The sequence below is a fragment of the Sturnus vulgaris genome, chromosome 1, assembly GCF_052056855.1.
Source record: "Sturnus vulgaris isolate bStuVul1 chromosome 1, bStuVul1.hap1, whole genome shotgun sequence".
NCBI lineage: Eukaryota > Metazoa > Chordata > Aves > Passeriformes > Sturnidae > Sturnus > Sturnus vulgaris.
Window position 1 is genome coordinate 95,767,784 of NC_142243.1, and position 24,973 is coordinate 95,792,756.

General features: G+C 38.0%; 2 protein-coding genes across 2 annotated transcripts in view; one reads left to right on the top strand and one right to left on the bottom strand.

Annotated features, from left to right (window-relative positions):
- The window catches only part of CTNNAL1 (catenin alpha like 1), a 58,970-nt gene extending 37,440 nt beyond the window's left edge, over positions 1-21,530 (top strand). Inside the window, exons 8-19 of the mRNA XM_014875173.2 lie at positions 1,357-1,443; positions 4,475-4,633; positions 6,002-6,094; positions 6,409-6,559; positions 12,495-12,532; positions 15,770-15,820; positions 15,919-16,073; positions 16,859-16,907; positions 17,706-17,762; positions 17,873-17,992; positions 19,741-19,824; positions 19,923-21,530. Coding sequence (XP_014730659.2) covers positions 1,357-1,443; positions 4,475-4,633; positions 6,002-6,094; positions 6,409-6,559; positions 12,495-12,532; positions 15,770-15,820; positions 15,919-16,073; positions 16,859-16,907; positions 17,706-17,762; positions 17,873-17,992; positions 19,741-19,824; positions 19,923-20,084 — 1,206 coding nt within the window. The 3' untranslated portion in view covers positions 20,085-21,530. The remainder of the gene's footprint in view (positions 1-1,356; positions 1,444-4,474; positions 4,634-6,001; positions 6,095-6,408; positions 6,560-12,494; positions 12,533-15,769; positions 15,821-15,918; positions 16,074-16,858; positions 16,908-17,705; positions 17,763-17,872; positions 17,993-19,740; positions 19,825-19,922) is intronic.
- ABITRAM (actin binding transcription modulator) lies at positions 18,467-24,960 on the bottom strand. The gene is made up of 6 exons (XM_014875137.2): positions 24,860-24,960; positions 24,728-24,779; positions 22,401-22,530; positions 21,681-21,757; positions 21,540-21,609; positions 18,467-21,471 (listed from the first exon to the last, which is right to left on the bottom strand). The coding sequence occupies exons 1-6, from the start codon at positions 24,921-24,923 to the stop codon at positions 21,343-21,345; spliced, it is 522 nt and encodes a 173-aa protein (XP_014730623.2). The 5' UTR covers positions 24,924-24,960; the 3' UTR covers positions 18,467-21,342.
- Positions 24,961-24,973: the final 13 nt, after the last annotated feature.

Genomic DNA, 24,973 nt, shown 5'->3' on the forward strand with positions numbered 1-24,973 from the left:
AACAATAAGGCTATTTTTGTTTGTCCTTTTTTTGCATGATTTAAATGATGGTAGCTTTTAGAGAAGAAGCATGTTAAGCCTGCCTCTATCATTTGTCTTACTTTTTCCTTGAAAATGATAGAAGATACATGCAAAAGAGAAGCAGAGATGGAAAATACAGCTTCTGGTTTTGATGCTAATTTGCTTTCAGTCTTGTTCCTGGGGATATGTATAGCACAAAGTCTTACCAACGCTCTGAAATATGACAGATATGTCCTGGTAAAGGATATTTACTTAACTGAGTGCATTTCTTATGAGAAATCATTTTTGTTCCTTTTTTCCTCTTTGAATCAGGTACTGCAGTCAGGTATTTTTAATGCAGCAGTGTAGTTTGAAGGGCATATAAATCTTACTGATAATACAGAATATTGTTATGACAAGACACATATAGAATATTAATTGCATAGACTCCCTTTAACTATAGGAGCTAAACCTGTGTTTAGCTTGGTGTTGGTGGTCGTTAGCCCTGGTAGGCAGCTGTGCAAACATTGCTCAGCAATAACTAACACCAGGTTGTCAGCATGGCTTTTATCACACATCTGAAGCAGCAGCATGCCAGGTTTATAAAGAAAATTAATTTTATCCCAGTCAAAACCAGGACACTTGGTTTCTAAGCTCTATTATTGGTGGAAAATAATCACCTCTAAATAATTTACAGACTGTATTTCAAGAGATAGAAATGAGAGCCTAGTACAAGATTATGCATATATATGATCTGTGAAAATACTTGGGCATGCACATGTGTGCTTATGCATTAAGTATTTTCATTAATAAATAACCCAGCCTGGTTGTAACTAAAGACACAGTAGCAGATAAAATAGTAACAGCTCACTGAGGTGAAATTTTGGTTCCAGCTCAACAGCCTCATTGCAAGGTGAATTCAAGTTGAATTTTTTAATTCAATATAGAACGTTTGGTATAACATTTTAGGTACCATTTTATTTTAAAATGGTGTTTATATTTAAATGCCTTAAATATTTGTTTTACTTTGGGATGGTGAGGTAGAAGATTTCTGGCAGATGTCAAGGAAATCTTTTTCTTGAAAAAAGCTCAATGAGATTTAGAAATAAATTCCTGTTGAACCTAGGCAGGCAATCAGATTGCATCACTATTGGTTATAGATTTGATATGGTGATAAATGCTTCTATAAAAGAATTTCTTGAGTAGAATGTACACAGGCTGCACTAGCGAAAACATTTCATCTAGAAAGAAAAGGCTGTCTTCTAAAACTTCTTGAGCTAATGACATATGATGTGAAGGTGGGGTTTGATGGTTTTTTTGTGTAATGTCTTGTTTGTTTCTTTCTTTGGTTTGTAGCAAAACCAAAAGACAAAAGATCTCATGGAAGACTTGGAAGTAGCCATTTTAAAAACATGCCAGTGCATGAATGAACTTAAAAGAGAGGTAAGTGCAGCTTAAGCAAGATAAGGTGAATAAAAGTTTGAATTTCTTACATTTTATACATGAGGTTGCAAAATGGGATCCTGGATCCAAGAAGACTCTTGTCTGTTTATAGACAAGAGTAACCAAGTCAGAATTACATCATGGAGCTAGCTACATCATCTTTGTCCTTACTGATTAGAAATCTGTTGGCTGCATAGGCTGACTGCTAACCCACAAAAAAGAAGTGTTTGGAAGTAAATATTGTGTACGTAATCATTATTTTAAGTGTAAAGGCAGACTTCCCTTGGGGATGCATACATCACTGTTTGTAAATACTTTTTTTTCTAGTGTGTGCCTAAATTAATAAATTACATTTGCGGTCTATTTGTATTTAACCTGTTCTACTTATATCCTTAGCAGAAATATGTTCTGACAGTGCCTTATACTCAGGAGTTTTTTTCTTAGCAGTTGGCAGCTGTGTATGTGTCTGTGGTAAATCATTATTCTTTTGTGCTAGTATGCTGAGGTTAGCTTGCATGCACACATGGAATAGCTGCCTCATTTGGTACATGGGATGGACTGCACTTCTGCTGAGGGTCTCTATCCTTCCTTTTAAGGATAGCATTGCTGCCTTGTCTGTTCAACAGAATTGAAGCACATACAGAATCTGGCTTCTTGCAGCTTCCTAAATATTTGCAAGTCATTCAGTTATCTTTTCAACTACTTCAAATCGCTCTTCTTTTAAACAGATAGGGAAATGAAGATTAAGAACAGTGAGAGTTTCAACATAGAGTAGTGCAGATGTTAGAGAAGTGTAGTGAACTTGATTAGGCTGAGCTAATCTACTAGTAGCTAAGCTACTGTAACTGGAAAACCTCAACTGCTGAAAGAATCGTGCTCCACTTTTTTACCATAGGCAAAATGAGAAATTTTGTCTTCTGGACTATAGTTCTTGGAGCTGTTCTGAAGATTTGAACAGTGCTTTCAATATGTTTCAGTTCAGTTGCACTTCTGCTGTCAGGCAGAGTGTTGGGCTCCAGAAAGTGGCAGATACATAATTTTTGCATTTCGATTATGTGCTGGTTTGCAATTTGGTCACCATTATGGAGGAAATGGGTAGTAGAGCTCTTCCAAAGTGGCATTCAGTTTGGAATGTGAGCACTTCACAGTGCTTTAACTGTGAGATTATCCTTTTTGAGTAACATTGTTCCCAGGTGCTGAATGAGGTGGAAGAGTTTCCAGTCAAATTAGGATGTGACTATTTAATTGCATAGATCATAAAGCCACAGGGGGCTGGAATATGTGGTGTGAAAGAAAGGATTTGTGCTCTTAGAAGTAAGTTCATCGAATTACATTGTTTTTGTTGTTCTTTGTGTAGTGACTGAATTGATCCCAGAGTGGCAGTGCTTCTGTACATGGCTGAAATCTGTCCTGTCAGTCTGACTTGGGGTGCTGCAGTGTATCAGTCAGCAACCAGGATTTCTACTAGTTAAATTCAAATACTGTGACTCTAATTAAAATGTTTGTGAGAGCCCGAGTGGCTGAGAACAAAACACAGCCTTGTTAAAGTAGTTCTAACCCATCTCTGTCTTTTTATGGAAGAAACAGAAGTTATATTCCTTTCTTGAGATTATTTTACTGCTCATGATCAGAGACAGCATTAAGTAGAAGTATATTTCTATTTTGGATCAGGATGAAAAGAATCTCTAACAAAAAGGTGATCTCTATGTAGTCTACATAAAAATGAGAATTGCCAGTTCCTATAAGCCTTTCAGATATCCTTTTTTCAGAGCTGACTTCATTTCTGGGATTAGTGATTTGTGCTAATTTTTAATGCCATTTGAGCAGTGTTACATAAATAGTTTATAGCAGGTTGTCATAGCTGGTTTTTCCCCCTCTAAAAAACAATTGCAGCAGGTTTTGAGGCAATAATTCAGTTGTCTTGTCTTTTGTGAAATTAAAAAAACATATACAGAAGAACTTAATTCTGGATGCACAGAAAGTACTGCTGGAGGAAAGGGGCAAAAATGGAGTCCAGTGAATTAAAAACCTTGGTATACCATTCCAGTAAACACTCTTCTCCACAGAGTGAGTTCCAAGATCACTGCATTCGTAAGAGCTGGAAAAATACATTCTCTTGAACACCAAGTTTGTTCTGTACCCAGTGTAATCTAGCAAAATGAGTGCAGTAAGGCTCACAATAATCCTGTGAGCATACTCTGCTGTTTCTAGAGGTTGCTGTTTTGGTTTTACCAATGTTCTTAAGGTGGGGCTGATTGCAGGGCACAGGTAACCTAGTGACTAGTGCTAGTTACTAGAACTAGCAGCAGCTGTCACTGATAGCTGTGTCAGCCAGAGTCCTTCACAGCACAGTTTGAGTGTGTCTGGATTTAGGGATGTGTTATAATCAGAAGCTTCTTCTTGGGAGTGTAAGGAGATTGTTTGAGACATCTTCAAGACCCATGTCCTTGTAGAAAAGGTACTTTATACTTTCCTAAGGCTGTGTCACAAGCTGATTATCTTCAAGCTTTTTCTTTGTTTTATTGATAATTCTAATTCCTCATATATTATAAATTCAGTTTTGTGTGGCGTCAGTCTGATTCACACAGTTCAATGTGTGTTCTTTAAGAGAAGTGGAATGACCATTGTGCTTTGCTTATGCTGAACTTGGTGACCCACAGATTCATGCACCTGGTTTTTCCCCATGTGTAACATAATCAGAAAGCAGTGGTGTGATAACTTCATGGCCTCATTTTACCCAGCTGTTCTTTTGCTTCTCTCCATATGTGGTTGTGGAGTTGGTTTTTCTTGTTTGTGGGGGGAGTTTTTTGGGTTTTTTTTTTAATTGCAGTGGATTTTATCTTTGTTCTTTGAATAGTAATTGAAGAAATAAAACTCCAGATAATAAGCAAGCTGTATATGAGCTTTCATGCCAGTAAATGCTTTGCTTCATGAAAAATTAATCTGTCTCTTAAGCTTGTTTGACTTGGTACTGGATAGATTTTTTTTTTCTGTTCCATGTTTATCTCTCCTTCTTTTAATGCTATTCAAGGTCCACAGTGCAGCAACATCTCTGGCAGCAGATCTTCTAAAATACCATACGGATCATATGGTTCTCAAAGCGTTAAAAATCACAGGAGTAGAAGGAAATCTTGAAGCTGTAGCAGAATATACTTGCAAGCTATCAGAGCAGAAAGAACAGCTTGTTGAGGTGAGTTCACAGCTGCTTTCACCGTACAGGACACTTAGAAAATGAGTAGCTGGATTTGCATCAGTCTATCTAGGAAGGCTTTGGTCTATGTTTTTTAAATTTTTTTATTGCAAGACTGAAAGTGTTGTAGAAGGGATTTACATTTATGCTCAATTCTCCTCATGGATCTAGACTCAATCTGTATGTAGACATTTGGCCTAAAATATATTAATAAAAAAGTAAGTTTCTAGATCCAAGAGGAAATGATAACCCCTTTCTTTCAAGCAGCAGACATCCAGAAATAGCTGAATCCAGGTATACAAGAATGCTGGAGATACCCAGTTAAGTTTCTTAATGCAGTGAGTTTGATTTTTTTGAAGATCAGTCAAGAGGGCCACTGAAAATCTTCCTCCTTTGTGAATACCAGTGTGTGGAGGGGATGTCATCTATGTGTACCTTGTTGCTGTCTCACAGACGAGCAGAGGTACCTCTGCCAGCAGGAGGCATACAAATATAGGTCACTTTGATCTGAAATATGGTGATGCCAGCAGCTATAGTTGCATTATATCCAGTACTCATTTCTAAAAAATTAAGATGTACAGGCCTTGAAGATCCCTCCCAGAACTATGAATATGCAGAAGCAACACCCTTGAACTTCCAGGACGGGCAGAAGAATGCTTTGAATTTTTAATTTCAACTTTAATGTCTCCTTGATCTGTGGTTATTTAGTGTTCTAGTGAGACATTAATTTTTTTCCTGGTATAACCAGGAGGTTAAATAGTGCTTGCATGTGAGACCTTACAGCATGTCTGGTGATGGACAGTGCAATAAGTTTCATACGTGCTGTCTCTGTCTTACAAAATCCTTTTGATCCCTCTCAAGTTGACTCTTAATCTTCCTACAAAAAAAAAAAATAAAAAAAGAAGGAAACAGTATTACTTCCCTAAACTAATTTGACAATGATTTGCTCAAAGATAATTCAGTCCCCTGGATGATGAAAGCCTAAATTTTCTACGTGATTGATTATTGCTGAATAAGCCTATTCCTCTAAAGTTCTTTATTCTACAGTTTTTCCAAGATCTATTAAGTGTGTTTACTTTCAGTTTTATTTAGTCATAAATATGTGAAATTGTTTTTGTTTTACTTTAATTTAGTTATTAAGACTTTCCTTTCTCTCAGTAGTTCTCCATACCTTTCAAGTCAGGATTTAGCCCCATTGTTATTGTTAATTCTCCCTGAGAAGCATCCAGCTGTGCAGTCCCCAGTAAATATTTGAAAGGACAATCAATAACTTTGTTTGTAAACCTTATTTTTGTATGTACACCTTTTCTCACTACTAATAATTGCACATGTTTTACACTTATTTTCATGTTTTGTTAAATAATTCAGATGTGTCGCTTATTGAGGCATGTTTCTGGAACTGAGCCTCTTGAGATTACTTGCATACATGCAGAAGATACCTTTCAGGTCACTGGCCCACAGGTATGTTCTGCTTTTAACTGGCCTCTTCTACTACACATAAATGGATAAAAATTACTTGTGTGAATATTTAGGAGATCCAGTGTTTACCTGTTCAAAGCATTCATTTCTAAGAAGGAATTTTGCTCTAATGCTGGGTGGTAGCTAAAAGAATGCACGAGAAAGATCATCAAGCCTGCAAATGTCAGATGAATATACCACAAAGACATAATAGTAGCAGTTTAATTTTGTGTTTCGCCTGGGGAGGCATTTGTGAATTCATGTGGAACACTATGTACTAGAAACTTGCAGTAGCAAATGCTTTGTTCTTTGTCCAGATAATTTCTGCTGCAGAAACTCTGGCATTACATCCATCTAGCAAGATTGCAAAAGAAAATCTTGAGGTGTTCTGTGAGGCCTGGGAGTCTCAACTGAGTGACATGTCTTTATTGTTAAGAGAAATCAACGATGTGTTTGAAGGAAGAAGAGGTAAGAAGGCTGTGTAGAAACAGAAAAATGTAACTTCAAATCTAAGAATTTTAAGTGCAATTTAAGAAAAGTTTGTTGTCGTAAGAGTGGAGTGCAGTAAGCAGTTCCCCATCCTGTGGGATCTAGGTAGTAATAGACAAATATATTGGGTTTCTGTAGATGTCAAATCAGACTGCTTATTGGATTTTTTCAAATAAAAGCAACCAAATATTTAAAGGCTTGATTTATGTAAGATTAGCTGTGTTTAATTTTCTGCACTGGGATTAGTTCTAGCGAAATCAAGTGGAACTGTTCAAAGGGCACAAAAGTGTTTGACTCAGGTCTTTGCCAGCAATGTCCAGATACCAGGGGTGTAGGGCTTTCACCCACCCTTCGTTTTATCTAGGACATATCATCAATTCATGACAGACAAGATACAACTTGAATTATGACAGGTTTAATTAATGTCCTGTATTTGTGGCAAATACATATATACATGTATATTCTGTACTGTCAGTTTGCCTTGTATTCACTTCATAATGTAGTGAATGTAGTTATTTGATTTTTAAACTGCTGTCCTTTCTCCTGGATGGAATTTCTGACGACTCTGCACAATCTTGGGATATTTTCTCTGGTTGGTAAGTTTATTGGTATTTGTACAACATGTAGAAGAAAACCTTGGAATCTTAAGGAAAAAAAAATTGTGTCTACTTTTAGCATAGGGTAATTTACCTTTAAAAATAGAAGACATTTTGGTTTTCATTTTTATACTACATCATTTTCTTTCAGATTGTCTTTAGTGTAGCCTGTCATACTTCTTAGAGTTGTGTTTGTTTCAGTCTTTAAGGTATAATTGCATACAGATAGAATGTAATATATAATAATAATAATGAATGTCTCGTATTTTTAAGAGAATTGCTCAGGTTCAAAAGCTTAGATTTAGCTAAATATGGGCACTTAATGTTTTGTATCCAGGATACAGAAAAAGTAAATCCTTATTCAGGTTAGATGACACTTTATCAATAATAGAATAGTTAGTCTTGCTATTGAGACTCTTCTTATTTTCGGACTTTATTTTGTAGTTTAACTTTCTGTTCTTGATTTTTTTTTTTATTTTTTTTTTGTGTAACGCAGTTCTTTACTGCCAGCATTTCAAGCACAGTAGCAACCAATCATGGGGTGAATATCTGAAATTGTTGCTGCTGGTTGGTGAATGAGTGTGTGCCTGAGCTTCAAGACGTGTAAAAAGGAAACATATGTTGAAAATCTGAGTGGGTTTACAATAATTGTGTGTACTGCAGGTTATTGGCAATTTGAGACTTTGGAGAAAAACATGATTGTTATTCCAGCTGTTCTTCCACCTTGGTCTGGAATACCACATAAATATGTGCAGCAATCAGAGAGCCTGTTTATGGGTTTTTTAACTTTCAGCAGATTTTTTTGTTTGTTTGTTTTGGGAGCCAGGGTCACACTTGCTTTCTTTAAAGAGAATATTTTATAAAATGAAACTTAAATTATAATATTATGCTATTGTTAATGTGTTAGAATAAATTTGCAATCTTTAGGGCTGGTCATGCAGTGTCTGATTTTTTTTCATATTCATGCAATGGTTTAGCAAGGTTGAATGATAACCTTTTTATATATTTATATCTATCTGTGTGTGTGTGCATACATATATATATAGCTATTTCTGTATTTAAAAACAATAGGATGAGAATCATGCAGCCACAGCAAAGCATATCCTTGGCTCTCCAAACAAATTGTTCCTGATGTCAGATGCCCAGCCTCTGCTGTAGTTACTAACTTTCTCTAGGGGCTGCTGATGGAAGATGACACATTTTCCATAAGTGATATTGTCCACTTTCTTTAAAGCATCATTTCACAAGGGCAACCCGGTGTTCTTGCTTGTGGAAAAGTAGGATGGGTAGGTGTTGTTGTGCAGGTTGGAGGCCTGCATGAGTGATGCAGTGAAGATTTGTCTTGTTTGGCATAACCACACAAGTGTGTTCTTGATAGTGTCTCTCATTTCCTCAGTCTTTGTTTCAGCATAAAGTGTTCTGATACCACCACCACTGGTAAGACACTAAGCATAGCTTGTGTTCTCTGTGGCCTTGGGTGCATGAGATCTTGTATTGCCAAAACACTGTTAAGAAATCTGTTTTCCTTGTTACATGGCCCAGCCTTGTAAAAGACTTTCCTCTGAATCTGTTTCACAGTAGCCACCAATTACATCCTTAGAAGTAGTTTGGTCTCTTACATCCACCTGTCTTATAGTTCTCCTCTGTATTGTGGGCTAATCTGGTTTTGTTTGCTTGTTTTCTCTTGTTGGACTTCAGAGTGATTCCTGTCACTACAAAAAAGGAAGCAGAAAAATCTCACCCAAATACTCCCACCTTTTTTCTGCCAGAAAATACCCTGAAGTTACTTTGCCACTTCCAACATTTTTCTTCTCCAAGAAAACACAACTGGTGACCCAGTAAATAAATGAAACTAACATATTTACTTGCTAAGAGATTATAGGAGTGGCATTCACACAGTATTTGATAAGACTTTATTCTTCTCATAATTCACGATACTTGTCTTAATGTAGAGGTTGGTGAAAGTGTTTTTATTTTACAGACTAAAATGTATCAAGTGCTTTATTCATAGTAAAATTGTGACTGTATGTAACAAGAGATAGAATTACAGTAAGAGGTATATTTTTTTTCTCCTCAGTTTAAAATCTTGTATTTTTGTACTACCAATTTAAATGTTTAGCTTTGTTAGAGAAGTCAGAATACAGCTTAAGATGCAAAAATTGAATAGTGACTAAATGTGCTGGACACATCAAATAAAAGAAGCATTTTTCTGATTACACTAGATTCACATTGTTTATGCTCATTTCTTTATTTTTACAAGCAATTGCATAGCTCCTTATCCAGTGTTTTTTTTAATAACATAAAATGAGATATTTCTAATGCTGAGGTTTCAAATCCAAATGGGAGGAGCTGGATTTAGCTTGAAAGTGAAGCAATATTTTACTCAATTTTAATGAAATTATATACCAGAACGTGCCCAGATTGAAAAGGGTTTGTCTAGGGGAGCAGGATTCACAGGCATGGTGGGGTGGGGGAGGTTGGTGAGCACACCAGTAACCCTCATTTGTATTTTGGAAATATTCCTATGCTGTGCAAAACTGTGCAGCAAGGTAGAGTTGTCCTCCTTTTGCTCAGTCCTAAACCACTTTTTAATCCAGTGGTGAGGAGCTGCGTTCCCCACAATGTTGGTTTGTCCAGGCTGGGATGAGGAGGGTGACAGGCTCCTCAAGAGGCGTGGAAAGCTTGATTCTACCCACAGTGGGATTCTTTGGTTCATTTCCATTTGATACTTAACTGAGGCTCTTGCAGTTTGAGATGAACCACCTGACAAAAGTACCTACCTTTCATCAATCTAAGCTGCTGGATGTCAGCCAGTTTCTTTTTTTCTAATGTTTTGGTTTTAACATTGTGGAGAAGTATGTAAATAAATAATCCTCTGATTTGCTCCCTTGTAACTTGGGTCAGAAGTGAGAACAGTTTCTGAAGATAACATACTTTTCTGCCCTCCTCTTTTCTTCTGCCCACTTGATTTGAGAGGAGTTGAATGACCATGAGGTTTTTGAAGGGCTGTAGGTGATGAATGGGTAATACAAATCAGAATTTCAGAATTAGGGAGCTCAAATTCTAGAAAGAAGAGTGAAGCAGGCGTGCTGCCATACCCTCAGAGAAAAGAAGTAACATCAAAAGTGGGAATTAAAAGTTGATATAGGGATGTTATGGAGGGAAAAAGAGGATTGGAACTAGTAGAAAGCAGAAAATTGGAAGACAAAGAGAATGAAATTATGAAAATAAAGTGGAAAAAAAAAAGGAAAAACATGTTTAAGAAAACACATTAGGAAAAACAAAGGCAGAGTCAAATAAAAGAAGACAATGTGTTAAAAAAGAGCCTCTTGATAAAATAGTAAAAATCTGACATACAAACGAAGGAAATTAAATACCTAAAAAATTATATCTGTATATTCTGTTGATGTAATAAAATAAAAGTTCTGTGATTACACTGATGGAATTAAGTATTTTCTGATTAAGTAGGACTGTCCCTGACCTGAGTTGATCTGCTCTTTTGAAAAGTCTGGTGCATGTGGGTCTGGTGAAGTATTTTGTGTGTGTATTTTGTGGTCTTCAGGGTTTTTTAAAATGTTCCAAGAAATAAATAGTTCATTCTTCTTTTTGAATATGGTGAGCAACTAAACCTTGTGAAGCCAAATAAGAGGAATTACTAGAAGAGCAAAGGCAATTTTTATTTTCTTACTTCTGTTCGCCACCACTTTCCATTTGGTTTCCGTAATTCTGAATGCCTGCCTTGTGTATGCAAGTACTGTGTCATTGCAGTGAGCATTTTTATTCCATTTGTTATGTCAAAGCTTTTTGTGTTTGAACTTTTTAACAAGGCACAACAAGTTTTGACGTAGCTCCAAGGAGATCTTTTATGCTGAAGCATTTAAAATTACAAGTTCACTTTTGTTCTTGGTATGTCTTACATGCTTTCTTACATGCCCTTTAGGTGATGTTTTGATGTATAGGATATTGTAAATGACTTCTTATAATTTGTATTGGTCTTTAGGGAGAAATCTTGCTTGAATAGATGTTTGAGCAATTAATATCTGAATAACTCTGCATTCTGAAAAAAAAAAAGGTTATGTAGCTTGTGCCCTTTTAGCTCATTCATCCTTTACAAAACTGCATAGGGGAAGGAAAAGGTTATCTTAGAAAGGAAGGTTCCATTTTTCGTATTTTTTCGGGAGGGTTGAAGAACACTTGGTGTCCTAAAATTTTAGGAGTCATTTGCCCACACATGGAGATTATGATCTTCCTGTTGTGTCAGGAGATAAAAGGGCCTGCTTTCAAAAAATCCTGAATGCACAAAACAACTGTCTTCTGAGGACTCAGAATGGAATTTCTCTAGGAATTGATACAAGAGGAGGAATTAGCAATTGTAGAGGGGTTTGCTGTTTATCCTTCATTGTGATGCATCCTCTGTGTACTGTACTGACATCTATTGTAGTAGCCCTTGGGTTTTAGTTGGTGGGATGGGGTTTTTTTATTGTTTCTTAGTTTTTTTGAAATACCAATTTTTTACTAGCTCTTAAGGTTTTTACTCATTTTAATTTGGTTTAGCAGACTTTCCTTTCCCGAGCCTGTTGTAATAAATGTAAGACTTCATAGACTATTATGTCTTCTGGTAATTGAAACTCTAATCTTAGGCTGTTAGCTCAGGCACTGTTTCTTATTGAAAATAAAGTCTTCTTATCAACATTTAGGTAACACGCAAAAAGGATTTTTTGCTTCATAATTTGTTTTGCTCAGACTTGGAATGTTGTAGGCTCCTGGCAAAACAAGAAACAGTAAGTGTGTAAAATGCTGTAGAACTTCCTTCTTCATAAAATACAGCACACATGGGATATATATAGTACAGTACAACATGAGAGTTTTATTTACATTCGTTAGGAAAACCTGCCTAGGTGTTTCTCACTAGTGGCACTAGACCATTCAACCCATGCTAAGAAAAGCCATACATGCAGCTACAGTTTTATGTTCTGTATTTTGCAACAAAATGAGTGCATGTAGCTAGTGAGTCATTGGAGAGAGTTGCTTTACTTCCTTGTGAAATACATGCAGGGGACTAGAAACATTACTGAGGGAAACGTTTAGAGAAGCTTTCTTAATTGCCAGTTGCTAAAATCTGAGTAGTACAGAGCTCTTGGCCTGTCTCTGAAAGCATGAGACAGAAGATTTTCTTCAGTATTCAGAGAGGAGGAATTGCAGGTAAGTAATTTGCTTTTATTAAAACTGCAGTTTAAGGAGGGATGAAGTAAAGCATTTGATCCCTCTGATTAAAATCTGCATACAAATTTTGGTGTAAACCTGTGTGTTCTTCATAGGAGAGAAGCGTGTCTACCTATCACTGCCCAGACCAGGGGTAAGTTGCTTTTGGGCTTGTTGTGTTTACTTTGTATCTGCTGTTCTCTGTTTGACTTCTTTCCTTGTCACAACTTGATGGGGACATAACAATATCTTGGTAACATGCATCCTGACTGCATGGCTGACAGTAAAATATCAAAGTTGGTCAGTTTATTAAATGAATTATAAACAGATTGAAGACAAATGTAACTAGTTATGTAATGTGCTTTGATCACTTTGATTGTATATAAACTTTAATTTCTGTTCATTAATTTTTTATTACATACTCTACTGTCATGCTGTATAATAAAAAAGTGCATTGTTCCTATCAAAACAGTAGGAATATGCTGCAATATACTGAAAACTAAAATAAAAAATAAATCAAACTACCAAGACTTAACATTGTAGCTAGCTTGAATTAACCTGTTTGGAACAAGGGGTCATGTTCGAGTCTATTTTAGCCTCTTTAAATAATGGGTTCTTGTTTCCTCCTTTGATCTTAAGTGTGTTTAATGTAAAAAAAAAAAAAAAAATTACATCCAATACCCAGTTTTTCAGTGTGAGGTATTTAATATCCTTAACTGATTATAATTGATTTCACACTGTTTCTGGGAGCATCTGTGTGTTAGGAAGCCTCCTAAACCTTGTGTCATGTAATCATTCATTTGATTCACTTGCCATGAACTGAATTTTTCTTTGGGTAGGTAAAAGGGAAAGAATGGTTTCAAAAGGTACAGTAAGCTCTAGCTTGTTTCTTTCTCTCCTTACTTTCTTTCCTTAACCTGTGCTGTTGAGGAATTCGAGAAATGGTCCTCTCTCTCCATGTCTTCTGTTGTGTAATTCTGCAGTTTCAAACACAACTTCTGACCCTTAATGAAAAAAGCTTTATAAATCCAATATTTATAAAAAAATTTTTATAAATCCAAACTGCAGATTTAAATAGACTATGTTAGGCTGCATGAGCATGGGTGAATTTCAGTTATGAAACTAAATATTAAAACTTTGGATAGGGTTTCTGTCCCTGACTAGTTTAACTAACACACATAGCTTGTGGACTTAATAATTTAGAGATTAAATGTTTGAAGTCAGAGTCCCACTTATGGATTTATATATTTTTGAAAGTACTTCAATAAAAATTTTGTGGTCAGCATTTAAACAGTTCTGAGGTGTTACTGTTTGAAAGGTTGTTGCCTTTTTTTTTTTTTTTTTTTTTTTTTAGTTGTTTTGTTTTTTTTTTTTTTTTTAGTTTTGCAAGATACTTACCATTGTGGGGAGTTACAAATGCACAGTTTGAAAGTAGACAGAAAATGTAGATTTCATCCACAGGACACCAGAGTTTCTTGACAGAGTAATTTCTTTGCCTAGCTGATGCTCTGAGCTTTGGAACTGCCTCTCTTCCTGGTGCTGTTCCTCTCAGCAAAGCCTCTCCTCCCTGTACTGCCACCACAGATCTGCTGACGCCCACGCTGTCCCTGCACAGAGGCCACTCTATTCCTGCCAGTCTAATTAGATCACGTATTTTGTTACATCTATTTAATCGCCACTGTGCTGTTTGCTGGTAATGAGTGGCACCCGAGACCATGCTGTAGAGGAGGACTAGAGCAGCACTGATGATACATTCATGTAATACTTAATGCGTTTTTTTCCTCTGTAGTTTAAAGTGTTGAATCATGTTTTAAAAGCAGAATGTATCTACTGATCTGACTTTTACAACAGTACTATTCAATTAATGCAATTTAACACTAGAGTGGAGAAAACTGCAAAAACATTCTGAGCTTTCTTTAGTAATTTGTGAATGGAAAAACTTATTTGTTGTAACCAGCGCTGATTTTCTGGAATACCCTTCACTCTGCAGCTTAAATATTTGCCATACCTTCTAGACCAAAGTTTGTGTTTACAAACAAATCTAGTTTGATTTTGTTCTTCCTTGCTTATTTTAAGACACTGCCTTAAAAAATGCATTCCTGACATTGCATTTGTAATATGCAGTATAGTCAAATCACAATTAGGAGTATCAGTCTTTTGTGCTAAATGTTTTGATGTGAGATCAGCATTTCTAATACATAGGCAGAATTGCAGTGTCTAATCTGGGTAGACATTCATAAGATTCAGAATATTTAAACATTTTTGGATGGGAAAAGAGAAATGGCAGAAAACTGAACTGAGCACCAAATTGCACTGGGAACTTCAGTATGAGTACTTTTGCTCAGATTCTTGAAGTGAGAAATGGAAATGGCACCTCAATCTTATGTCTGATGCTGTTCACAATGAACAATGTTGTTTCTTGTTTATTTTTTCCCCTGCAGGCATTACTGAGCCTAATTTGCCCAAGTACTCCCACTAATGAATAGCAGCAGGTTTTTTTAGAGTTTTTCAGAATCTCAGACAAGGCTCTCAGTTGGGCACTGAGATTATCCACCTTCCTCCTGTGCCTCACACCTCTCCAAGTTATGACACCAACTTTGTATTACTCCTCTGCAGTCCAGTGGTTTCTGAATGTGGACTGTGCCTCCCACACCTGGTGGTTTTGCTGTCTTTGCACAGTGAAAGCACCCACACACAAAATTAAAGCCAAGAACAAATAACTACTAAATAAATGATGAATTGCTGCCTAAGAGTGCCATGCAGTTGGCAAGCATTGCCTTAGCAGGTAGTCCACTCACATCAGTATCACTAATTATTGTTTAATATGAGCTAATATTTGGCTTGCAGCCAGACTGATATTTTGGATAGTTAATGACTTAAATAAAAGAAGGAAACCTATGAAAATATCACAGCGTCAGTATTTGTTTACAGCTGCTTCTCCAGTGGGACACAGAATAATGGGCTGCCTCCTCACACCAGCATTCATATGGGTTGTAGCCTACATCAGCTTGCTATTAGCCAAATCAGCATCCTTGTTATATTTAGTACCATCGTGATAGAAAAATCAGTGCAGGAGTACTTGCTTAAGACTGTCTAGTCCTGAGTATTATTGAGGATTTACAGGGTAAACAGAAGAGACTGTACTGCAGTAGGAAGTGGAGCCTGAGAACTGTGGAAGAGGTCATTTCCTTGCAATTTCAGGGCATCTGCACCTGCCATTTCAGGACAGACAGAGCACAACAAATTCTTAGTTTTTGCTCAGAAGTTGGTTTGAACCCCCGGACCTCTCCTGCGAAATCTTTCTCTGAAATAGAGCTACCTCTTTAAGATTTGCTAGTAGAATTATTACCAATTCCTTTTATTTAAAAATACTATTTTTTGTTTGAAACAGAAGCATAATGCAAATCTGAAAGCATTAAAGCCAGTCAAACTAGATACCGAGGTAAGATGCCATCATTTTATTATAAAAACTCCTTTCATATTTTTATCTTGTCTGAGGAATGTGTTTTTAAGTGCCATAAACATGGTTACCATTTACAGGAACAGGCAAAAATTGCAAAACTTGGATTAGAATTGCATCTGCTAACATCTGATGTGGATTCTGAGACAGAGAAATGGGAGGATCAGGAGAATGAGATTGTGCAACATGGGCAAGGCATGTCAAGTATGGCCTACTCCATGTATTTATTTACCAGGTAAATACGCTGCACATGACAAATTTTGGTGGGAAAAAGAGCATTAACAGTGTTTGTAAGAAAAAAACAAATTTTCGTTTTCAGAGCATAATAATTGGGACCCATTTAGGAAGGAACTTGATTCTGTCCATAGGCTTTATGAATTTTTGTAAATTTCTAGGCTGTTTTAAAAGCTCCATTTGAAACCCTCCTTTATTTTTAAAAGACTGAACACCTGTTTTGTTGGAGGGCATCTATTTAAATGAATCTTGGGTATGGAAAACATTTTAAGAAGTATGTTAATAAATACTTTGAAAAACGAAGGGAATTAAAGCACAAGTATATACATGTAGATGAGATATACCTGTAGATGAGAATTACTGATCCTTGCTGTACTGAAAAGTGTTTATCTGAAACTTGCCTGTGCAATGTCAGCTTTCTTACTTAAAGAATTTAGATTTCCTTGGGGTTTTTTACCAGAGTTGAGATTTTTTTGGTTACCTACTAGTCCAATAATATTTAGTATGCCGGAGATGTGGAATGCTCAGCTTATGAGCCATTGTTAATTCCCCGACTGTGCTGTAGCTACTGAGGTGTTTGTGTAATATTTTTTATGGTGTAGTATTTTTTAACACAGTTCCTATAGGTAGTTATTGTTGTGTCTAGTATCTTCTAAAAGACTGATATTTACAGTTCATTGGTGTGAACTGTAAAATGTTCAGTGGTGAGACTATAATTTTTGTAGGTGGCAAGCAAAATAATCTGCCGTCTATGAATGGCATATCTTCTGCTTTTATTTCCCACAGAGGAGAAGGACTTCTGAAAACTACTCAAGATTTATTTCATCAGGCAGAGGTAATGTATTTTTAACAAAATAGGGCATAGACACTCTGAGTGAAAACACTGATTCCTTACACATAAGTACAGTGTACTGTGAATTGACTGGCAGCTGTAGATTTTGAGCAGCCTAACTCTGATACATATCCTGAAAATGAACTTCCCAGTGTTCCAGTAGTAGCTTCAGACAGGATCATTACACTGATAGATCCCAGCTAGGAGGAGGAATAGCAAACCAGTACTATGGCAAATTCAGTGGACTTCAACACATTTTAGTATTTGTTGTGTCACTCAGCTCAGTCCTGGTAGTGTTAACAGATACTAAATCCTAGTGTGAGCAGCAAGATTTTCATGGGAAAGAAAGAAGATGTAAAAATTTGCACAATGCAAACAGAAGACACAGGCTCAAATGAAGGGATGTGGGATGCTATTTCCAGGATGCATGCCTGTGTGTAACAGGACAATAATTTTTTCAAAAATTGTCCTTTGAAAGGACAATAAACAAAAAACCAGGGCAAGTATCACAAAACATTTGTGAGCTGCCACAGTGCAAAAAATAATTGGAAGTTGGGGGTTTTGTTATATATAAAGGGAAAGCCTTTAAACTCTGCTTATCTGTGAGGATGGCAGTTTGTAGTGTAGCTTATTATTTCAGAAGTCACTGCAAACTGCTGACTTGTGAATTATATACTTACACAATTATTACAAGTGTTTCCTGCTACCTTTTTACTTAAAAGCATACTATTAAAACAGGAGGGGAAAAGCCTTACCTTCTGTTGTAGTTCCATTTCGTTAAATGCTTTCTCCTCCTTTCAGATTTTTGCCACAGAGGGCACAAAGCTTGCTTCAGCTCTTCATGCTCTTTCGGATCAGGTGATGTATCTTATGACATTAGTGATACAGCTTAGAAGTTGATTGTGCTGTCTTCTCCCTTAATGTTGGAGTCTTTAACAGTTACTTTGTCTTCCTGGACCACGTACCAGGTACATGATGATGACAAGCCTTTGCTTCTGTTGGAGGCTGAAAAACTCATCTCTATGTGCAAGCAGCTCCAGATAACAGCTAAAGCTTCTGCTCAGGGTAAAAGTGCTACATTTACAAAGGTAAGGTAAAATCATATATAAAGTAGGTCCTAAGTTGTTTTGAAATAAAGTAATTTACTGATTTATGCTCCAGTTAAAATATAGAACTAGGTTGCAGTAGTACTGTAATCCACTAGAACTCCATTCAGATAAACAGGAACTGTAATTAAGTGTACTTCAGTATGGACTTGAGGGATCAAAATTTTAAGGAAGGTAATATGTATTTCCACAACTGTAATTGTTACTGATGCTTAAGATACATGTGTAGCCGGGGGGGGGGGGGGGGGGGGGTGGTCTTTGTTAGACCCCAGAACTGCCTGCTTGAGCCAGAGTCAGTTATCCCACAAGGGATAACAGCTTCCCCTGGAGATCCAGGCAGTTCTCGGCTACAAGGTACAAGTGCAAGTAATGCCCGGAGTTAGACTTTCAGCTCTTTTGTGAAATCAGGCTTGCATGTACCTCTGAGCCAGCAGAGAAAGAGACCGAGAGATGCTCTTGAAGAGACTCCACAGAATCTTTATTTCTTCTATGAAGGGGGTCCTGTCCAGCAAATCCAATAGATGGGGTTCTAAGGGGACTTTTATAGGGTTTAAGGGTTTTGCATTTGAACCAATAAACTAAGGAATTCTATAACTAAGCAATCTACAAAAGGCTTTAGGAAAAAGGAACCAATTACATAAGAGAAAAATGGACCACTAGAATTACAGAAAGATAACACAGGGGTCTACAGCGGGGTGAGATGCTTCTTGGTATTAGTCACTCTAAGTAAACAGTTGCTTATCTAAGGTATCGTTTTCCATGGGGGCCTCTCTTGGGAGGCTGCCTTTTCTTCAGAGATGGTCTCTGCTCCCTCCACATACATGTAACAAATTCCAAACCCCCAACTCCACTACTGAAACACATTTGCTTCTCAGTAGGTAGCCTCTACCCGGGACTGCACAGATTTTTTTCCAATATTCGTATTTGCTATAAGTAACAACACAGCTGCCATGAAAGTTTCATCACTGTTAACACAAGAAGTAGATCTGCAAAGATCAGAGGGGATCAGTATCACTGAGCTAGCAGTGATCAATGTGAGCAAGACTATTTCCATGCACCTGGATGTTTGTTTGTTTCCAGCTGGTTGTGGAAAAGGTGTTTGAGTTTTACAGCAAGGTGTGAAACTGGCTGAAGCATGCAAGCTACTCTGAACCAAACTGAGTACCTTGGGGCTACTGTATGGTTTGTTTTACACTCTCTAAATTACATGGGAACTCCAGTCTGTTTCTACAGTGATGGATCAGTACATAGCAGTAACAGATTCTCAGATTAATGTTCAAGGGCTCAGACTTGTGACCTGAGCTGAGTGTTAAGATTTAAGATAAACTTTTAGTGTAACATTGAACTAAGGCTTAGATGATGCATGGCTTTCTAAATTATGCTGGCTAGACATAAAACAAATGGAGAACCATAAAGAACTGTGGTTATTCATACTTAGATTGTAAGAACCCCTTTCTAAGAGACTTCTGTGACTGTTTAATATATTAGTAGTAGTTGATTCTCTTGGGACGTGTCTGCATCATAGCTCAAGTTGTGCTTAACAGAAAGAATGCTCTTCTACTATAAAGAGAATTTTTTTAAAATGTAGGCAAACCCATTTGATTAGGAGATATTTCAAAAGGACAAGTATTATTTAACTGAGCTCAAAGCAGATCACCATCTGATGCCAAAAACGACTGCCTAACACAAGTATTGAGTGGTACTACTCTGCTGTTAATTGCCTTGTTTAGGTTGATGCATGCATTCTGAAAACAAGGAATGTGATGACTCTGTTATGTCAACTTCTTCCACTTTGCTGCAAATTACTGAGGAAGGTGAGTATTTGCTTTATCTGTACTATTAGAAGTTTTGGGGTTTGTTTGGTTGGGTTGGTTAGTGGTTTTTAAGAATTCTTTCTTATATACATACACAGAATAAAGTGGGAAATGGTTGTCTTAAGGCTGCTCCACCATGGAAAGAAGACCGAATACGAGCTGGTATAAATGCACGTACTCCAGAAAGAAGAGTGGACACACTTGGCATCAAGTCTTTAGAAAATCATGTAACGAACATGACATTTTTAGAGAGCAAGTAATCATAGTACTGAGAAATGCAGGAACTCCCATTTGAAAATAACACTTGCTGAAGTTTCAATACTGCTTTCATTTGTGGAAAGTCAAGCCAGGTTAATTTGATATAAAACTGTTGATCTTTTGTCACATCTAATAGATGTCCTGTTACTTAGCCATTAAAGCACCAGCTAGTCTAAATGTTCTGTATTTTTATAATGTGAATGCTTTTCCTATGCTCACTATTGATACCGAATTTGTAATTAATGCTTATGAATGTCTTAATGGATGTGTCAACCCAAAGATGCTGCTAACAGACATTTTATGTAAAGACCCCTGTGCTGCATACGCTATATGTAACACTACTGTTGAAGTCTGTAAACTCATCTCTGGCCTATTTCAGTCTATGTATTTGATAAAGCAGAATCAGGACTATAGTCTGAAAGGTGGTGGCCTGAAGCACTGAAATGTTACCTTAGTTACAAGTTATATCTGCAATGAAGTAGTCCTAGGGGAAAAAAAAACCTCTTTCAATAGCTGCACCCCTGAATTTTAATCCTGACATGATTCATCTCTACAAAAAGTGTATTTCTAAGTGATTAATAGTCTTGACTCAAACCCTCTTTCTTTTACCCTATTTGTAGATGGCAGTTGTTGCTTTGTTTTTTATTAAAACTTATTGAGCAGAATTTCAGTTGCCTGTAGAACCACTGAAGTATTATGCAGACTTGATATTATGCCATCTAAAATTTAAGAAAATAGATACTGATTATTGCAAAATTCTGTACAAAGAGCATTATTTGACTTTGGGATACCATGAAAATACAACTTGGTGTGAAATATGTATTTTCAAGTTAATCTGCTCTTTGTACATAGGCTTTTGTTGCATTTTTATTTTCCATTTACCTGTGTCAAACTCCATACTGTATTAGTTTAGCTAAATTACATGATAGCTAAATGCTGTGATTTTTCTAGATGTACTATGCTTGCATTAAGCAGAAGCAAAGCTGATCGTGGAACGTGAATAATCTCCAACATGTCATTCTGAGCTTATTTAAAATCCTGTAGTGCTGGAATTCAGAGAAAAAGAAAAACTTTATGTCAAGTTTTTACAGAAATTTTAATATACAAAGTATTTGAACTGGTTTATTCTTTTATGAATCAAGGAGTTTAGTTCCACTTTTAAAAACTGGCACTGGGCCTTTTCAATACTATAAAACTCACAGTGTACAATAAAAGTCACTCATTTAGTATCAAACACAGACAGGAAGTGTAGAATTGATTTCATGAAGCAGAACTGCGGCGTTTCAACAAAACTTCCTCGTACTCCTTCTGCGTCAGAAGTCCCTGAGTTATACTCTTGCTTTCTTCAAATTTGGGTAGAACCACTGCAATGTACCCCTCAGTTGATGGCTAAAATACGAGACTGAAGTTAGCAGGGAAATAAAAGCTGAAAAATAAAGAACAAGAAAGCGTCTTACCTTTTCTTGCAGAAGAGCTGGATTACTAAGGATATTCTCATTCACTTCTATCAGCCGCCCTCGTATGCAACTGCAAAAGTATTCAGATTCTGTAGATGAGTGTGGTATGTCAAGGGAAGAAAAGAATGGGAAAAACCTTACCTGTAAATGGTGTATTCCTCTCCATCTGATGAAGATATCCTGCACAGAGGGGCAAGTTCTGTTAAAAACTGAGCTCCCTGCATTTGGAAAATAAACAAACATGTCTGTAGTTTTAATTACGCAGGGCTTGTAAAAGTGTTACCATTTGCAATGTCTAAAAGGAAGGATGTGTGATAGTTATGGGTCATTCCATACAAAAAGGAAGATGCCAACTTCGTTATGTGCACAAATCAAGTAGAAGCTTGTTACAAGCTTACAGATTTAGTCATAATTAAGTTTCTTGCAGACTAGAAAATTTATCTTTTGATGAGACTAAAGTCAGGAGACAGAGCACCATAAGCAAGTTATACCCACCAACTATCTAGATCTGCTTGAAAAAAAAACAGTAATCTCCAAATCCTTTACATCTTCTTGGAAATAAATTTTTAGTATTTCAGGGAGATTTATGTCCCTCTGTACCCTACCAAAAAAATTACTAGAAGCAAGTGGGTTTAAGCAACACTGGAAACCACCTTGCAATGCTCTAGGAGCACTGCAAGACCCTGGCTGGGACAGGCAGGCAGACACCTCTTGAGGATGTCTAAATTCTTCAAGTGCAGAGGGGCTCGTTTTAAATTAAATACAAAAGTAAGCTGCTTGCTTTCTATCCAAGAAATGAGAGAAAAATCTCAGGCAGTGTGAGAGATTAAAATGAAAACTAAGGAAATCAAAAAGCCATACCCTTTTTGACTTCCCAGAGACTTTATTCTGAAGTCTGCTACAGTTTGCACTGATTTGGTAATTAATGTTTTTAATTGTTTTCCCACTTTGAAGAAGAGGGTGGGCCTCTGCCAAGGTGATGACACAGATTCTGTTAAAAAAAAAAAAAAGCAATTATTTCACTGTAGTTGTAAGAAATACCTTTGTGCTCTAACCAAGTCCCACAACCTTCTCTGTCTATCTTACTTGACACCTGTTGTACCAAACTGAATGAAAATGGCATTCTGACTTAAAGCCACTCTCATAGAAAATGCTTCGAGATACCAAAGTGGACTGTCAAAAGCCTTACACTTCTTACTGAAACAGAACCACTGCTTTTGAATAAGCCAGTGCTGTTCTATCAGTGCTGTACCCCATGAGAGCATGGTTGGTTCATTTCAGCCAGTAGCTGAAGTAGGTACTCACGCTAAGACAAACAAGTAAAGCATGGTGTACTTCTGTCACAAAATGTAACACAAAGCAATGTTTCTCAACAGCTAAAGGCCCTTTGTGGTGAACAATTACAGCTGATGAATCCTTCTGTGATCTGGGCCTTAGTTAACTTGCTGCTTTGCATTTCAATTTTTTTTCTAAAGGAGCGTTATTTCTTACTAAGACACTGGACAGTTTGAAACAAGCCCAGCTGAAGAGACTAACTTAGCCTAGAACCTTGCCTAATGCACAAGCATGAACTTGCCAGTTAATGAAGAGTAGAAGCTATTCTGTTTGAGAGTATAAAACCTAGAGCAAGTACCAGAATCAACAGAAGAGTGACTGCAGAGAAAACCAGGGCACAGAACCAGATCTCTCCCTGTGGATGCTGTATCCATCTCCCCACACTCCTCCTGGGGAGTTTTGGTTGCGCAGCTCCCACAAGAGGGAGCTGGATCCTGGTGAATGCATCCAGCGTGTCCTAGCAGCAAAGCTACCTCCCTTCACCCCAGCCTCCTTCTAAGGGGAAAATGACAAATTATCTTTGAGCTGTCACCTGATGGAGCTGAGAGCTCGCAAAACAAAAAATCAAGAGATAAATTTACACTGCCTAGAAACAGCAAACTGAGCCACAGCCCCATCCATAATAATAGTAAAATACAGAACATCTGGCTAAGCTGCTGTGGAATGCAAAGGTCTGATATTTCAGAATTCAAAGTAGCAGAACAGTCTTCTTAGACAACTGAACAAACCAATAGGATTTAAATTACTGTTTATATCAGACACCTGAGATTAATAACCTTATATTTAGTGTTCAGTACAAATGGAAGGGTGTCCTTCCTTGCTGTTACTGTCACACCTGTTATTTAAAGGTACTCTGGTTTCCCTTTTGAAAGAATTGAGGAAGAACTGCAGGAAACAGCCACAGAGAAGCTCCAACTCCAAAGGCTACAGCGAGGTGATGGTTCTGCCCTGAGCCAAGCATGCCCTTCCTTCTACTCCAAATTCGTAGAGCAGGCGACTCACCAAGAATACAAATGCTGCCTCACCTCCCCTCAACCCACAAGCCACTGGCCCTGCCAGTTTTTCTGTGGACAGTAGTTAAGTTCTGTTCTTCCTTCAGGGGCTAAGCACCCAGAAATGCTCCTCCTGCCCTAACAGGTTACAGCAGGGGGAGGTAAGGTATGGAAGGAGACTCCACATCAGGTACAGGTTGATTTGCTCCAAATCACTAGATATCCAGCTACATCCAAGCCGAAACAAGACACTTGACTATCTTGCCTTAATCATCATTAGTGCACAAGTGCACAAGGAAAAACAATTAAGTTTTACCTAGAAAAAGCTGAATGTTTGTTCAAACTGAAGTTTTAAATCAAATTAAACAGAATTCTTCAAAATTTCATTACGGAAAGGCCTCTTGGAACGTTCTTCTGCTACTAACGATCACAGAATCAATTAGGTTAGAAAAGACCTCTGAGATCGAGTCCAGCCTGTGACCGACCACCACCGTGTCACCCAGAGCATGGCACTGAGCGCCACATCCAGTCTCACCCCTAGGGACGGTGTATGGGGCCCTTTCAGCAGGACAGGGTGCAAAGGAGCGAGGGCAGCACCACGGACACTGCTGAGCTGTACGAGGGGGGTGTGAGGCCGAAGAGGCTAAGCCTGACTGTTTCTCATTGGAGCAGTAATTAAAGGATGAGGAGGCCGATTTGTCACTCTCCCTCCCTCCCGGACAACGCAGGCTCGCCCAGTGCTGTGTCCCAGGCCATCCCTGTCCCTGTCCTGGCTGCTGCAGCCACCGCCGCTCTCTCTGGGCGCAGGGCGAGGCCCGGGGCTGCGGCCCCCGGCAGACCCCGACCCCCGCCGCCACTCGCCTGTTGGAGTGCTGCAGCACGCAGAAATCCTCGCACGGCCGCCCCTTCACGTCTGCAAGAGGGCACAAAGAGGAGTGAGGGCCCCGCTGCCCAGCCCGGCCCGGCCCGGCCCAGCCCGGTCCCCGGCGGTACCTGGCTTGTACCAGCGTGTGAAGTAGCGCTCGGCGCCGCCCGGCCCCGCCGCCCCCTCAGCCATGCCCGGCCCGGCCCCGCCGGCGCGGCGCGATGACGGCGGGAGGGCGGCTC